Here is a 17,490-nt window from a genome sequence, read left to right on the forward strand (position 1 = left end):
CAGGCAGCAGTTGGTGTTGAGATGGTAGTTAAGGCAGGTAGCAGTTTGGGCAGGGAGGGGATAGAAGGAGAGGGGGTAAGGGCAAGTGGCAGTTGGGGTAGGAAGGGGGGATAAGTTTAGATATCAGGTGGGGCAGTACTGAGGTAAGGAGGGGGTTAGGAGCAGTCAGTGCTGGTGGTCGGAAGGAAATAAGTATAGATAGAAGCTGGGAAAACAATGGGGGTGTGGGCAAGGGGAGGTTTAGGGGCAGGTAGTGCTGGTGGTAGGGACATATAGCAGTTGGGGCAGTTCTAGGGCAAGGTGGGGGTTTAGGTCAGGGAGGGGTTAAGGGTAGATAGCAGCTGGGGCAAGGAGTGCGTTAGGGGCAGGTAGGGGTGGATAGCTGACATACAAACATGCAGGAGGCAGTGAGTCTGTGTGGAGGTATAGGATAGTGTCCAGCAAGGTGCACACAGTTACTATAGGCGCTCTGTATGCGGTTGGGTATTGTGTTCTGCGCTCCCTACTGAAGTGTGGGATTGTGGGATGTGAAAAATCTGTACAACCTTGGGTCATTTGGAAAATTTTTAAGTACATAGAAAAGGGAATAAAAATCATTAAAAATAAAATATCAGTAAAAACAGTTTTTGGTACCACAGTGTCAGAGAAATAATGTACAATGTAAAAGTACAGTATACAGGCAGCATAGAAAATATTTTTTACAGATTTTATTTTTACTTTGATTTTTATTGCCTTTTCTATGTACTTACAGTACATGTTACACTTTTAAATGTACTATTTGTATGCCACATCTGTTACCTGTAGTAACACACACTTCGTTGCGGGAAGCCGCCAACTGCAGCATGAAGAGTAACAGCGGGGGTGGCGGCAGTGTGGAGGATTCACAGCAGGGACCGGCGCATCAGTGATCCCGGCAGCAACAGGGAGCCGGCACTCATGACGTGACGGGTAAGCGGCTGCAGGGATCTTGAGACGCGCGGAGCGGAGGCTACGGGTGACGTTTTGCGCAACGGTGATTGGCTGGCTGGGGTGACAGCAACGGTGATTGGACGGGCTGCATGGGGGCGGAGCGGAGCGGAGTGTGCACCAATGGGGCGGTTCGCTTGGGAGTGTGCACCAATGGGAGCCGCGACGGAGGGTTGATCTGCCCAATCGCAGCCAGAGTCCAGTGTCAGGGATTGCGGAGGGGAAGAGCATAGTTCGATGGGGGGGCGGAGTGTAGTTTCTTACCAATGTCTGGCGAGGGGGGGGCGGGCTGGTTTGGAGTGGGCACCAATGGCTGGCCTGGGGGGGCGGAGCCGCGACGGACGCTTGATGTGGTGCAGTTGTCTCTGCACAATCTCGTCCAGAGTACAGTGTCAGGTATTGCATAGATATAGATTACATGGATCTCCTATGGCTTTCTCCTGTCTCCTGTATATTAGGGCAGACTACATAGGCCAGTCCGGGCAGCTATGTGACTCCGCCCACCTATGTGACTCCGCCCAGCGTTAGCAAATGAATCAGAAAGTCACAGAATAGGGCTATTATATAGGAGATTATGGGATGTTTAACCTTTTCCTGACCACTTATTTTATTTAAATTAGTTAAATATCTTTCCTATACTATTGACCATCTATAGTGTTAATTATTAATACTGCATTCCATACACTATCCAGTGTATAAAAAGACCTATGTATACAATAATGTCCGGGGTCGTTACCATGTTCTTCTACTGCTCCCCTAGACTCTGCAAAGTCCCATACAGCGGGAGACTGTGGATTGCACTTGGAAACCCCCCTCTAGATATCCTGCGTTTGCTACTGCAAATAGTGCACAATCAAGGTGATCCACTCAGTGCGTTTTGTCCTAGTGCTCAGACATTATACCACCTGTACAGTGCAGATGGACACAACGTTTTTTTTTTATTACAGCACAAGTTATTAGCCCACTGTAGCTGCAAATAACGGGTGTGATACAGGAGGCCGGCAGTCAGGATGCTGGTGGTCACATGACGACACCGGTAAACTGACAAACAATGCCGACAGCGAATGGAGCTATTATTTTACCCCTCCCCTGGGGTGGCGGCTAGGGCTAAGATAGTGGGGGTGGCAGATAGGGCTAAGACTCAGAGCGGGTGGGGGGGGGACGGCAGCTATGGCTAACCCCCCCCCCCCTCCAGTGCCTTACCCCTAACACCACCCCCTTTCCCGAGCCCTAACTGTCACCCAGCTACTTATCTTCGGAATGTTGGCAGTCAGTGTTCTGGCACTGGCATTCCAAGTGGTGTTGGGATTCCGTCGTCGGTCACATGACTGCCAGTTGACGCACCGCCAAGTAGTATTTTACACATATCATTATTATTGATTATTGGTATAGTGCCACAAGAATTCCATAGGGCGGTATATAGGGGATAGAACATCAGTGGAACTTTACAAAGGTACATGGGGACCAATTAAGCCCAGAAATTAACATACTGTATATACTGTACATAGTAACTCACCTGGTTACTTCTCTACCCTGGACAAATCCCAGCAACTCCTTCCCCACCACCGGGGCATGTGCTATTGTGACACCTCAGAAGAGGAGGCTGGGAGCAAGAAGATAGGTGCCAGGCGCATTCTAAGGATGTGCCCTGTGCCTATATAGTGTACCCCTCCAGCAACCCACAAGCACAGGGAGCAGTGAGCCGGGATGGACAAAGGTGCTACCATTGTGCCCTTGGCGGTGCCACTGGTCACACAGTGCTTGGGAACGGGTGTGTACATAGCTATACTATAACAACAATGCACAAATTACCCAATAAGAGAGGGACCTGGTAGTCAGAGCATACAGAGCTTACATTCTCTAGGGATTATGATCAGACACAAGGTGGGTGAGGGTGGCAGGGCTGTGGGTTGCAGGAGAGCCTGGAGAGCTAGGAGAAGGGGTGGTAGGTTCGAGTGAAGATGAGTTAGGAGGCAGTTTAGGGCGGAGTGACCAGGAGGGAGTGTGTGCGGAGATGAGGGTGTTGATGTAGGGTTGCGGGTGAGGGGTTGATGGCTTTGTAGGTGTGAGATATTCAATTACACTTTGCTTCTGGATAGAGTTCTGAGCCAGTGGAGTAAGTGGCACAAGGGCAGCACTTGTGGAATGGCAAGAGAGGGAAATAAAGTGGTCAGCAGAGTTGAGAATGGATTGAAAAGGGGCAAGGCAGGGGTGGGAGAGGGTAGGTTCCAGCAATCAAGATGAGAAATAATAAGGAAATGGATGATAGTTTTAGTGATTTCCAGGATTAGAAAAGGACTGACTCTGTGAATATTACGAAGGTGAAAGGGTGGTTGAGGAGAGAGTGGAGTCACAATGGGGTGCGGGGGGTGTAGGCTGCATCCAGGTCTCACCCTTGGAGGGGGTGACACCAAAGTTACGGTTCCCCCGCAGTGACAGTAGCCGGGTGCTGCAATGGGACATTTTCCTGCAGGACTCAGCTACTGTCACAGGAAGACCAGTCTCCAGGAGGCAGAACAGCATCTCCGGGAATACAGGGAATGCCCCCAGAGTGATGCCACCAGACAGCGTATTTGCAGACAAAGAAGAGGAGAGCATTGCTGACAGAGAGGAAGAGAGAAGGGAGACCCTTGGAGGGGAGACAGACAATGAGCTCAGTTTTAGAGATTCTAAGTTTCAGAAAGAAATAGATCATCCATGACAAGATGGCCAATAGAAACCTGATACTGTAGTATGGGAGAGAACAGAGGGGGTATCGGGAAGAGAGTGAAATTTGCGTATCATCAGTGTCAAAAAGTATATAAGGTAAGGAGATGAAAGGATATATTCTTGGCAAACAGTGGCAGATACAGTAGCCTGGGAGGCTTGCAATTAGAGGAAGATGTAGGGATAGAAAACTAATGATTGGACAAAAGGTAAGTAGGCCAAGTGAGGTGGAACTCGGCGAGAGGGAAAAAGATAGAGAAGAAGGTGGCAAAGAGACAATAAAGGTTAGAGGATTGGGAGGTTCTGAAAACTTAAAGTAGGACAGTTTCTGCAGAACTGTAGGCCAAGAGGATGATTTGACGTGGAGCAAGCCATAAAGATCTCAGCAGCTTTACTATCCTAACAAAATAAATCCTTACAGTGTCAAGTTTTTTTTGTTTGTTTTTTAAATTAAAAATCCTCTACATCATTTTTTGGAAGCTATAACATTTGATTCAGCATCTTGGCTTAAAAAGACCAAAGATTTTATTCTTGAATTGTTAATGAGCAGGTCCGGAAGGATGTCACTAAATTTGGTTTTGCCTGATGAAAATATGCACATACTGTAATAAGATTTCCCATAACTCTCGTTTAGGATCCTTGTTACTTCTTCACCTGCGTGACAAACAATGGACTTCTATTGTTTCTGAGTTTTATTTCTGATTTAACCTGTTTCTGGAAGAAGTTCTATAATTTGGTTATGGGCATTTTTTCAAATACATGGTCTTCTGTGTGAAAGTCTACATGATATCACCCTGCAGTTCAGTATGTGCCAAATTTTGGATAACATTCCACAATATAATGGAAGAAGGCAAATAAATTAAATTTCTATGTGGCCTACCATATTTCTAAAATAGACTGAAATAATTACATGTTGCATCGATATTTACATTTTGACCTTTCCGTAGATCAAAAATAGCTGATTTGCTTGGCTAACCATTGTATCATCCAACATTTGCAAAATAAACAAGTTCATCTCATTGCTTTCCATCTTACACTGCCTATACCAGAGGTTCTTAAACGCGTTCCTCAAGGGACCCCAAACGGTCCAGGTTTTAGGAATATCCCAGGCTCAGCACAGATGGTTAAATCAAATTGACTGAGGTGCTAATTAAGTCACCTGTGGGCAAGCATGGATAAACTAAAAACCTGGAATGTTGGGTTGCCTTGAGGACCACAGTTGAGAACCTCTGGAATATACTGAATATTTGCAGATACCCAATGTCTTCCACTTCTCCCTACTTAAGCGTCATTAATCACTTTTCTATATTTAGCATAGACATTCTATAGTGGATCATATAATTTCTTCTCTACTGAATAATTGTCTGTGGCCAGAATTACAATTTGAAGCCAGTTACATTCTTCACTAGAATATTTTCTATCTAGTGCATTAGAGGGAATATGAGACAGAAGAAAGTTATTGATTAAAAACATCGGGTGGTCTTCTGTTTGCCGGCGGTCGGGCTCCCGGCGCTCAGTATACCGGCGCCGGGAGCCCGACAGCCGGAATACCGACAATTATTTTCCCTCGTGGGGGTCCACGACCCCCATAGAGGGAGAATAAAATAGTGTGGCGCGCGTAGCGTGGCGAGCGCAGCGAGCCCGCAAGGGGCTCATTTGCGCTCGCCAAGCTGTCGGTAAGCCGGCGGTCGGGCTCCCGGCGCCGGGATGCTGGTCGCCGGGAGCCCGACCGCCGGCCAGCCGTAGTGAACCCGAAAACATCTGGGGGCATATTTACCAATTTTTGGAAAATGATCTCTTCTTACCACTGCATATTGAGGCATTAAGAAATGATCAGCAAAATATACCAGCAATCACACATAAGGACAAGGGTGTTGAATGATGTGTGTGCAGGTGTTGATATTGCAGAGTTATATAGGCACTCACCAGTAGATGACTCACACAGTGAGCATCCCAGTTACAGTACTTACCCAGTGGTGTTGGTTTATTGATAGATAGGTCCAGCTGTACTCACTGTTACATGTACACTGTGAAGGAGCAGAGCTTGCGTGGAATGCGGTTTAATAATCACGTTTCTTATAGGAGCTAAGTAGGAGACTTCTGTATCCCACCATGTCACTCTTCACAGACTCAGACAGTAAAGACAAGATGGCCCCTGCACATGCTGAGGAGAAATCTCAGTGGCCATGTTGGGATAGGGCATGAAGCCTACCTGGAAAAAATGTGTAAAAAGTAAACTGAATGCTATCGCGATCACTTAACTTCAGTGTGCAGACTCATCACACCATGCAGTTGCAAGCATAGATTACCAGGGAAGGGATCATTCTGACCCTCTCCTGAAAAATGTAGCACAATGGCATTAGCAATCGGGGCTAGGTACTGGAAAACTACGCCTTTGGGAGCTTTGTCAATTTCACAATTTATCAGCCTCCAAAGAAAATGGTAGGACATTGGAGATATTTTCTGTTTCATACATCCTGTAGATAGTTACTTTTTCTGGGCATCCCACAAAGTTACTTTGATAAATATGCTTTTTGAGGTATTGTTCCCATGAGACTAAAAAAGAGGCCCACTTGTCCACCCATGAGAGTGGAGCTACTGTCAGCAATCTGTCCGTTCACCTAAGAGCTTTGTTGCAGGCTGTGAGTGCACATTGAAGTGCATGTTGTAGCATCATTGGGTTCTTTTTAAGTGACTTAGCCCTTTTGCCACTGCCTGAAACATGGGTTCCTTAGCTTACTCGTCTGAACACCACTACATTCTACTTGAGCTGCCAGATCTGTCTCAGCCTGGGTCCAGCTTGCTCCTGTTGGTCAGTAGACACCTAAGTGCAGATATATTTAACCTTAGCATACATCTTGCTTTCTCCACCACTGTATGGTTTGCCCATTCACCGACACCGTTTTGCTCAGGAGTATAGGAAATGATCAACTGAGGCTGTGTTCCATAGGGAGAGATTTAGCAATTTATCATAGTTAATGAGTTCCTGACTTGAAAAGTCCAACATTCTTTTTTTTGTGAGGACTGAGATTTCCCTAGTGAGGACTGAGATTTGCCTAGTGAGGACTGAGGTTTCCCTAGTGAGGACTGAGATTTCCCTAGTGAGGACTGAGATTTCCCTGATGAGGACTGAGATTTCCCTAGTGAGGACTGAGATTTCCCTGATGAGGACTGAGATTTCACTGATGAGGACTGAGATTTCTCTGATGAGGACTGAGGTTTCCCTAGTGAGGACTGAGATTTCCCTGATGAGGACTGAGATTTCTCTGATGAGGACTGAGGTTTCCCTAGTGAGGACTGAGGTTTCCCTAGTGAGGACTGAGATTTCCCTGATGAGGACTGAGATTTCCCTAGTGAGGACTGAGATTTCACTGATGAGGACTGAGATTTCTCTGATGAGGACTGAGGTTTCCCTAGTGAGGACTGAGATTTCCCTGATGAGGACTGAGATTTCTCTGATGAGGACTGAGGTTTCCCTAGTGAGGACTGAGGTTTCCCTAGTGAGGACTGAGATTTCCCTAGTGAGGACTGAGATTCCCATTAGTCTTCAATGCCAATCACTGTGGTATAGTGGATCCACCTGTGGGATGTTCTGTTGTACCTGACATTACAGCCAGTTATATAAAACAAGTGAAAAAGTACAAGAATAAAATAAATGGAGGATCTTAAAAATAAATAATAATCTAGATACAGAGAGTGGAAGAATAACAAAGATGCGGATATAAAGTATCTTCATATATATTTAAGATCTTCCATACTGTATATATTTGGATTTACACTTTTTATTTTTCTGTTTCTTCATACTTTAGTGCCGCTGTTACTTGTGTGTGTGTGTGTGTGTATATATATATATATATATATATATATATATATACTTTTTTTTTTTTTTTTACGGCTACCTATAAGGGAAAAAGCTGCATTAAGGGTGTGCTGTGATAAAAATATTTTTTTGTGTTGTCATTTACAGCCAGGTAGTCTGCTCCCAGTAGATAGTAGGAAGTTAGTAGGAACGGAATAGGATTACACCTAGGGGGGTATTCAATTAGTGGCATTTTTTTGACTAGTCGAAAAAACGTCACTTTCCGCCTGTTTTTAAGTTGAATTCACATTCACCCTATTAAATGCCCGTTCCGATTTTTCGACTTGTTGAATAATCCTCCCGTGTGAAAACTACATGGATTGGCGAATTCATCACGATCAACATGTTTTGTGAATTTGCCAGCGTTTTTGACAGTTTCTTGGTTCACTTTCGCCCATGCCGATTCAACCCCCAAAAAATCTAAAAGGCATGGCAAAAACGGAGCAAAAAAACTGTAGAAAATGCCCACTATTGAATACTAAACAGTCGAATTAGTGCCGATATTGGGGGTTGACCCGATCGCACGCTGCACTTTTTTGCGGGTCGAAACTGCGCATGCGCTGCGGCCGCAATGCGCAGGTGCGTCATTGCCCAGCGACAGCCATCGCCAGGCAGCGACGATTCCAACAAAGAAAGTGGTCACAGCGGCGACCGCAAGAAGATTGACAGCTGGAAGGCGGATCCGGGCATCAACTGACCGTTTTCGGGGAGTGGATTTCCGGACACAGGCGTGTCGAGGCGTTTAGTGGGCGGATGTCTGACGTCAATTCCGGGACCTGAGACGCTGAAGTGATCGCACCAGGTAAGTAAGTCCAGACCTACTCCTCTTGTGCACAAAACTTTTTTTTTGCATAGCACGGCTGCACAAGCGATCGCAGCCTTGCTGTGCAAAAATCCACTCCCCCATAGGTGGCGTCTACCTGATCGCACGGGCAACAAAAAGTTGCTGCGTGCAATCAGTTCAGAATGAGGGCCATTGTGCGTTTCAGAGATAAAGAACAGCAAGATAGAAGAATTGAGGACTGTGCCTGAAAAACACACATTGCTTTTAATGAGCTGTTTGCATGTTTGGTGTAATTTCCCCCACTTCGTATTTTCCACACACGATCATTCGCCAGTGATTACTTTCTATCATGAAACCCAAAACAAACATTTAATGCGCAGCCAGAGATCAGCCGTCATTCATTTCTCATCCTGTTTATTCCCAGCCGAAATGTATTTGCAATTGAAATCTTAATAGTGCCTAATTGCTAAAACAGTGATACTTAAAATTAGTTTGACAGTCTTGCCATGAATAATCTATCTCCCATTGTCACTCTAAAGACGGGAACAATGAGGGGTGTTTAAACCCTTTGTTCATTTGCAAGTTAGAGCATTTCCTAAATTATAGATCCCGGTTATTTGGCTCGAAGGAAGCATTTAACAAATTGGTTAATGTATTAGTAATCCAAAATTCCGCCATCATTTTGTGTCATGGCGTTCAGAGGAAGCATTGTGGCAAAAGTCACAAAGATGTGCCATGTGTAGTACAGAAGGAAATGCAAAATCTCCATCAGTCCAGCGCAAAACCCCACTTGTGGTAGGTGCCCGACCGTTTTATGTTACCTACCAAAAATAATAGGAACCACTGATGATGATAAAAGCAATTATTGTCAACTGATTATATTGAATCAATAATGGAGACGCCATATGTCTGTGTTCTCCCCTGTCTAGGTGATGACCTGAAAATACCATGTCTGCAGTACAAGGGACAGTAGAGTTTTTGGTGGAACTGCATAAATTCCATAATGTGGACTTATTCCAGAGAGGGTGAGTAATTGTGCGCTAAGGGTGGCATGCTCAATGTATCACATATCACAGCCCATTGTGCTGTGCCATTTACTATCATGTACAATAGTTATATTGGAACAAGTATAAAGCAGGTCAGAAGTATTATAATGTTTTTTTTCTACTTAAATTTTTTTTTGAGGGAGTAATATTTTTAGAACCATCTTCTGCATAATCTTTATTTTGGGGGATGACCCTGCGTTCCAGGTGATTATTAGGTGAACTGAGCCACGCCTAGAGTACCAACTATCCCAGGGTATGTAAATGAGATAAACCCCCTTCCTCATTGGCTGACAATGAAGAAGAATGAATGCTCACTGGGTGCATCCCATCCTGTGTTGTGATGCTGCTGACCGTTGCCCGTCTGTGTCACTGCGAACCTGATATCACTGCACAGTATACCCGTTACATGGAGGAGATAAGTGGCACTGACTTAGTCATTCCTCACTTCTGCATGCTGCCGTTCCTCATCCTGCTATATGCAAGTTATGTGTGTGTGTGTGTGTGTGTATATGCATGTGTGCAGTGGCAGAACTTGCGCCAGTGCAACCAGTGCATTGCACTGGGGCCCAACGCTGTGCTGGCTTCATAATGAGTCACACTGACTCAATGGGGGTCATTCCGAGTTGATCACTCGCTAGCAACTATTTGCAGCGCTGCGATCAGGTTACATCTCGGCAAAACTGCGCATGTGTATGCACCGCAATGTGCAGGCGCGTCGTACGGGTACAAAGAGGATCGGTGCTGGGCGATGGATTGTACGAAGAATCCATTCGCACAGCCGATCACAAGGTGATTGACAGGAAGAGGGCGTTTGTGGGTGTCTACTGACCGTTTTCTGGGAGTGTTTGCAAAAACGCAGGCGTGTCCAGACGTTTGCAGGGTGGGTGTCTGACGTCAATTCCGGGACCAAAAAAACTAAAGTGATCGCAGCGGCTGCGTAAGTCCAGAGCTACTCAGAAACTGCAAAAAACTTTTTTGTGCTGTCGGCTGCAACAGTGTTCGCACACTTGCAAAGCAAAAATACACTCCCCCATAGGTGGCGACAATCTGATTGAGGTGCTGCAAAAAATTGCTAGTGAGCGATCAACTCGAAATGACCCCCATTATTACGCTGCCGAACCTTCTCCACAGGCCGCCAGTAACATCGCGCAGCACGCCAGCACATACTTTGTGGCTGTGCCATGCTGCAGGTGAAGTGTGAGGAGGGACGGTCTCCTTCCCTCGCCTCTCGTATACCCATAGGCGTCGGAACGGGGGAGGGGTGCGGGGGGAGGGGCAAATGAGAGGAGTCGCAGGCGCGGGTTAGGGGGAGCACTTGCCCCCAGATCCCCAAGGGCGACTCCTGTTGTAAAAATCAATGTGCTGCCGCTGACTGCTCTGCCCCATGTCCTCCTAGTCGGCTCTTCACTGGTGCATTACTGGGAGGGAGGCGTGGCCATGCTGAGCCTGTTGGGACATCCCCGCCTCCTCCCAGTAATGCATCAGTAAAGAGCCGGCTAGGAGGACATGGGGCAGAACAGGCAGCAGCAGCACATTGATTTTACAGCAAGAGTCGCCTGGAGGTAAGCGCTGCTCACCTTCACTGGGGGGAGGAGCGCCAAAATGAAATTTTTAGTATGCCCCCAATCTCAAAACATTTTAGTGTCCCTGCGTATACTTCCTCCTCCTCTTCTTAGATATTGTGCTGCTGCCGATGTGATGCTGAGTGCCTGGCCAGAGGGGGAGGAGGGGCCGCACTCCCTGCTCCTCCCCACATACTCAGTAATACAGACTGTGTGGGACAGCCTGGCCAGAGGGCGAGGAGGGGCCGCACTCCCTGCTCCTCCCCACATACTCAGTAATACAGACTGTGTGGGACAGTCCGGCTGCAGGAGGAGGAGGGGCCGCTCTTTCAGCTCCTCCTCCTCCCACATACTCAGTAATACAGACTGTGTGGGACAGCCCGGCTGCAGGGGGAGGAGGGGCCGCTCTCTCAGCTCCTCCTCCTCCTCCCACATACTCAGTAATACAGACTGTGTGGGACAGCCCGGCTGCAGGGGGAGGAGGAGCCACTCTCTCAGCTCCTCCCACATACTCAGTAATACAGACTGTGTGGGACAGCCCGGCTGCAGGGGGAGGAGGAGCCACTCTCCCTGCTCCTCCCTCATACTCAGTAATACAGACTGTGTGGGACAGCCCGGCTGCAGGGGGAGGAGGGGCTGCTCTCTCAGCTCCTCCCCACATATTCAGTAATACAGACTGTGTGGGACAGCCCGGCTGCAGGGGGAGGAGGGGCTGCTCTCCCTGCTCCTCCCACATACTCAGTAATACAGACTGTGTGGGACAGCCTGGCTGCAGGGGGAGGAGGAGCCGCTCTCCCTGCTCCTCCCACATACTCAGTAATACAGACTGTGTGGGACAGCCCGGCTTCAGGGGGAGGAGGGGCTGCTCTCCCTGCTCCTCCCCACATACTCAGTAATACAGACTGTGCGGGACAGCCCAGCTGCAGGGGGAGGAGGGGCCGCTCTCTCAGCTCCTCCCCACATATTCAGTAATACAGACTGTGTGGGACAGCCCAGCTGCAGCGGGAGGAGGGGCCGCTCTCCCTGCTCCTCCCCACATACTCAGTAATACAGACTGTGTGGGACAGCCCGGCTGCAGGGGGAGGAGGGGTCGCTTTCTCAGCTCCTCCTCCTCCTCCCACATACTCAGTAATACAGACTGTGTGGGACAGCCCGGCTGCAGGGGGAGGAGGGGCCGCTCTCTCAGCTCCTCCTCCTCCCACATACTCAGTAATACAGACTGTGTGGGACAGCCCGGCTGCAGGGGGAGGAGGGTCCGCTCTCCCTGCTCCTCCCACATACTCAGTAATACAGACTGTGTGGGACAGCCCGGCTGCAGGGGGAGGAGGGGCCGCTCTCTCAGCTCCTCCTCCTCCCAAATACTCAGTAATACAGACTGTGTGGGACAGCCCGGCTGCAGGGGGAGGAGGGGCCACTCTCCCTGCTCCTCCCACATACTCAGTAATACAGACTGTGCGGGACAGCCCAGCTGCAGGGGGAGGAGGGGCTGCTCTCTCAGCTCCTCCCCACATATTCAGTAATACAGACTGTGTGGGACAGCCCGGCTGCAGGGGGAGGAGGAGCTGCTCTCCCTGCTCCTCCCACATACTCAGTAATACAGACTGTGTGGGACAGCCCGGCTGCAGGGGGAGGAGGAGCCGCACTCCCTGCTCCTCCCCACATACTCAGTAATACAGACTGTGCGGGACAGCCCAGCTGCAGGGGAAGGAGGGGCTGCTCTCTCTGCTCCACCCACATACTCAGTAATACAGACTGTGTGGGACAGCCCAGCTGCAGGGGGAGGAGGGGCCGCTCTCCCTGCTTCTCCCACATACTCAGTAATACAGACTGTGTGGGACAGCCCGGCTGCAGGGGGAGGAGGAGCCGCACTCCCTGCTCCTCCCCACATACTCAGTAATACAGACTGTGCGGGACAGCCCGGCTGCAGGGGGAGGAGGGGCTGCTCTCCCTGCTCCACCCACATACTCAGTAATACAGACTGTGTGGGACAGCCCAGCTGCAGGGGGAGGAGGGGCCGCTCTCCCTGCTTCTCCCACATACTCAGTAATACAGACTGTGTGGGACCGCCCGGCTGCAGGGGGAGGAGGAGCCGCACTCCCTGCTCCTCCCCACATACTCAGTAATACAGACTGTGTGGGAAAGCCCGGCTGCAGGGGGAGGAGGGGCCGCTCTCTCAGCTCCTCCCCGCATACTCAGTAATACAGACTGTGTGGGACAGCCCGGCTGCAGCGGGAGGAGGGGCCGCTCTCTCAGCTCCTCCCACATACTCAGTAATACAGACTGTGTGGGACAGCCTGGCTGCAGGGGGAGGAGGGGCCGCTCTCTCTGCTCCTCCCCACATACTCAGTAATACAGACTGTGTGGGACAGCCCGGCTGCAGGGAGAGGAGGAGCCGCTCTCTCAGCTCCTCCCACATACTCAGTAATACAGACTGTGTGGGACAGCCCGGCTGCAGGGGGAGGAGGGGCCGCTCTCCCTGCTCCTCCCCACATACTCAGTAATACAGACTGCGTGGGACAGCCCGGCTGCAGGGAGAGGAGGAGCCGCTCTCTCAGCTCCTCCCACATACTCAGTAATACAGACTGTGTGGGACAGCCCGGCTGCAGGGGGAGGAGGGGCCGCTCTCCCTGCTCCTCCCCACATACTCAGTAATACAGACTGTGTGGGACAGCCCAGCTGCAGGGGGAGGAGGGGCCGCTCTCTCAGCTCCTCCTCCTCCCACATACTCAGTAATACAGACTGTGTGGGACAGCCCGGCTGCAGGGGGAGGAGGGGCCGCTCTCCCTGCTCCTCCCCACATAGTAATACAGATTGTGTGGGACAGCCCGGCTGCAGGAGGAGGAGGAGACGCTCTCTCAGCTCCTCCCACATACTCAGTAATACAGACTGTGTGGGACAGCCCGGCTGCAGGGGGAGGAGGAGCCGCTCTCTCAGCTCCTCCCACATACTCAGTAATACAGACTGTGTGGGACAGCCCGGCTGCAGGGGGAGGAGGGGCCGCTCTCCCTGCTCCTCCCCACATACTCAGTAATACAGACTGTGTGGGACAGCCCGGCTGCAGGAGGAGGAGGAGACGCTCTCTCAGCTCCTCCCACATACTCAGTAATACAGACTGTGTGGGACAGCCCGGCTGCAGGGGGAGGAGGGGCCGCTCTCTCAGCTCCTCCCACATACTCAGTAATACAGACTGTGTGGGACAGCCCGGCTGCAGGGGGAGGAGGGGCCGCTCTCCCTGCTCCTCCCCACATACTCAGTAATACAGACTGTGTGAGACAGCACAGCTGCAGGAGGAGGAGGGGCCGCTCTCCCTGCTCCTCCCCACATACTCAGTAATACAGACTGTTTGGGACAGCCCGGCTGCAGGAGGAGGAGGAGACGCTCTCTCAGCTCCTCCCACATACTCAGTAATAGAGACTGTGTGGGACAGCCCGGCTGCAGGGGGAGGAGGAGCCGCTCTCTCAGCTCCTCCCACATACTCAGTAATACAGACTGTGTGGGACAGCCCGGCTGCAGGGGGAGGAGGGGCCACTCTCTCAGCTCCTCCCACATACTCAGTAATACAGACTGTGTGGGACAGCCCGGCTGCAGGGGGAGTAGGGGCCGCTCTCCCTGCTCCTCCCCACATACTTAGTAATACAGACTGTGTGGGACAGCCCGGCTGCAGGGGGAGGAGGGGCCGCTCTCTCAGCTCCTCCCACATACTCAGTAATACAGACTGTGTGGGACAGCCCAGCTGCAGCGGGAGGAGGGGCCACTCTCCCTGCTCCTCCCCACATACTCAATGGGGGTCATTCCGAGTTGATCGCTTTCTCGCAGTTTTTAGCAGCCGTGCAAACACATTGTCGCCCCCCCCCCCCCTGGGGAGTGTATTTTCGCTTTGCAGAAGTGCGAACGCCTGTGCAGCAGAGCGCTTGCAAAAACATTTTGTGCAGAACAAGACCAGCCCTGTAGTTACTCTTCGTGTGCGTTGATTCTAACATTGGTGGGACGGCTTTTGATGTTACACACCCGCCCAGTGTTCGCCCAGCCACACCTGCGTTTTCCCTGGCCCGCCTGCGTTTTTCAAAACACTCCCAGAAAACAGTCAGTTAACACCCAGAAACGCCCTCTTCCTGTCAATCTTCTTGCATTGTGCCGTGCTTCGCTAGAACCTGTGCAAAACCACAAAGGACTTTGTACCTGTATGTCGCGCATGCGCATTGTGGTGCATACGCATAAATGCCGATTTTTTTTGCCTGATCGCTGCGCTGCGAACAACGGCAGCTAGAGATCAACTCGGAATGACCCCCAATAATACAGACTGTGTGGGACAGCCCGGCTACATGGGGAGGAAGGGCTGCTCTCTCAGCTCCTCACTCTCCTTTCATACTTACATTCCACCCCCATCCTCGGCGCCAAAAGTGAATACGAGGGCGCAGCATCAGCCCCGGATTGTACAAGCCAGAGGCCAGGTAGGAAAAAAACAATGCTATAGGCCCGGCGACAGGAGGGGTCAAAGGGGACACCCGCCCCGCCCTTGTTAGGGGCCCCAAGGTTCAGGCAGCGGACAGCAGCGGCTGCAGTTCATCACAACTGTCAAAAAAAACTGTTTGCTCCCGGCATCGGGGATTCGCGGGCCGCCCGCTGCGCTGTGATTTAAGTGTGTGTGTTTGTTTGCGTGCGCCCCCCCCCCCCGAGTCCCGTGTGCTGTTCAACCCCTCAGTGCCCTGTGATTGATGTGTGTTTGCGTGCGCGCGCCCCCCCTCCTCTCCCGAATCCTGTGTGCTGCTCACCCCTCAGTGCCCTGTTCACCCCTCAGTGCCCCCAGGTCACCTGTTATCCTGCCAACCAGTCCCCAGCCAGGAAGCTCGGCCGGACAGGTCACATGTTATCCTGCCAGCCAGTCCCCAGCCAGGACCGCTCCTCCAGCGTCCTCACCGCACGCTGCCTCCCTGTCTCTCTCTGCTGGGTGAGTGAGGAGCCGGACTGAGGACAGGACAGACAGAGTACTGCGGCCTGTGGGAATTGGGGAGGCGAGCCTGGTGAATTAGAGCGGCTGTGTCAGTGTGTTGCTGCAGCAGCAAGCAGGGTAAGGCTTTTGCATTTCATAAATTCATAATACATGTTTATGTATAGGGAATGGGATTTGGGTTTGGGTTAGGACTTTAGGATTACTTTGGGGCGGGATTCAGGCAGGCAGGCACATTATGCATGCATATGCATTCTGCACATGGATGCATCTGCATGCATGTGCGTGTCAGATGAGATCAGACTCATCAGAGCAGAATGTCTGTGCTGTGATGGTGACTGGTCATTCAGGCTCAGTTGCTGCTCATCACAGAGAGTACAAAATTCCTGACCATTGTGGGTCTGTGAATCTTAATTTTGGAAAGAGCTGATCCCATTATATCGGTATTGTATTGTTCCATTAAAGTTTTGTTTTCTAGACGTTAGAGAGTCTATAATTTTGTTTTTAATATACTTGTGTCCTGTAGATAATGTGGGTCCCTGTCCTGTTTCCTGGGGGGGGGCAGAGATATCAGTGTACTGGGCCCCAAAATTTCTGTTGCCAGCCCTGGTGACAAGTGCTGTGCAGCCTCTCTCTTTGTCTGTCCTCTCTCTCCCCCTTGGCCCCCCTCTCATTTCCTCTGCCCTCTTACTTGCACGCTGTCTCTCCCTTGTCCCCCTCTCTCTCTCATCTCTCTCCCCCCTCCACCACTACCTGTCTCCCCCCCTCTCTCTGTCCCCATCTCTCTCTATCCCTCCCTTCTCTCTGTCTCCCTCTCCATCTTCCACTTCTCCATCTCCCCAACTCTCTGTTTCTCCATTTCCCCCCTCTCTCACTTTCTCAGTCTCTCCCTCTACCTCTCCCACCTTCTGCCCCTCCTTCCACTCTCTCTCGTCTCCCTCCTCTCTCTCCATCTCTGCACTCTTTCTCTCTCTCTCCCCCGTCTCCCATCTCTCTCTCTCTCTCTATTCCCCTGCACCTCTCTTCATTCTTCTTCAGCCCTCTCTCTCCATCTCCCCCTCTATTCTTTCCCATTCACCCCTCTCTCTCCATCCCACCACCCCCCCCTCTCTCTCTCTATCTGCCTCTCTGCCCATCTATCCCCTCTCTCTCTTTCTCAGTCTCCCTTCTCTCTCAGTCTCCCCCCTCTCTCTATCTCCCACTCTCTCTCTCCATCTCTGCCCCTCTCTCTCCATCTCTGCCCCTCTCTCTTTCCCTCCGTCTCTCATCTCTCTCTGTTCTCCTGCACTTCTCTCTCCTCCTTCCTCTTCATCCCTCTCTCTCTCCGTCTCCCCCTCTCTTTCATTGTCTCCCGTCTCCCCCTCTTTATCTGTCACTCCCTTCTCTGTCTCTCTGTCTCCCCCACTCTGTCTTCCCCTCACTCTCTCTGTCTCTGCCCTCCTCTCCCTCCGTCTCTCATCTCTCTTTCTGTGTTCCTCTTTTCTTTCATCTTCACCCCCCTCTCTCTCTTCCTCCCTTTGTCTCTCCTACCCTCCCTCCCTCTCCCCTAACATAATTCCTCCTCTTCCCTAACATAAGCATTGTCTCTCATCAGCTCTCATGTTGAAGCTGCTTGTTTG

General features: G+C 50.7%; 1 protein-coding gene across 1 annotated transcript in view; it reads left to right on the plus strand.

The window, feature by feature from the left end:
- Positions 1-17,490, plus strand: part of FAM135B (family with sequence similarity 135 member B) — a 344,975-nt gene that overhangs the window by 152,685 nt on the left and 174,800 nt on the right. The window contains exon 2 of the mRNA XM_063921224.1: positions 9,245-9,340. Coding sequence (XP_063777294.1) covers positions 9,264-9,340 — 77 coding nt within the window. The 5' untranslated portion in view covers positions 9,245-9,263. The remainder of the gene's footprint in view (positions 1-9,244; positions 9,341-17,490) is intronic.

The sequence above is a fragment of the Pseudophryne corroboree genome, chromosome 5, assembly GCF_028390025.1.
Source record: "Pseudophryne corroboree isolate aPseCor3 chromosome 5, aPseCor3.hap2, whole genome shotgun sequence".
Taxonomy (NCBI): Eukaryota; Metazoa; Chordata; class Amphibia; order Anura; family Myobatrachidae; genus Pseudophryne; species Pseudophryne corroboree.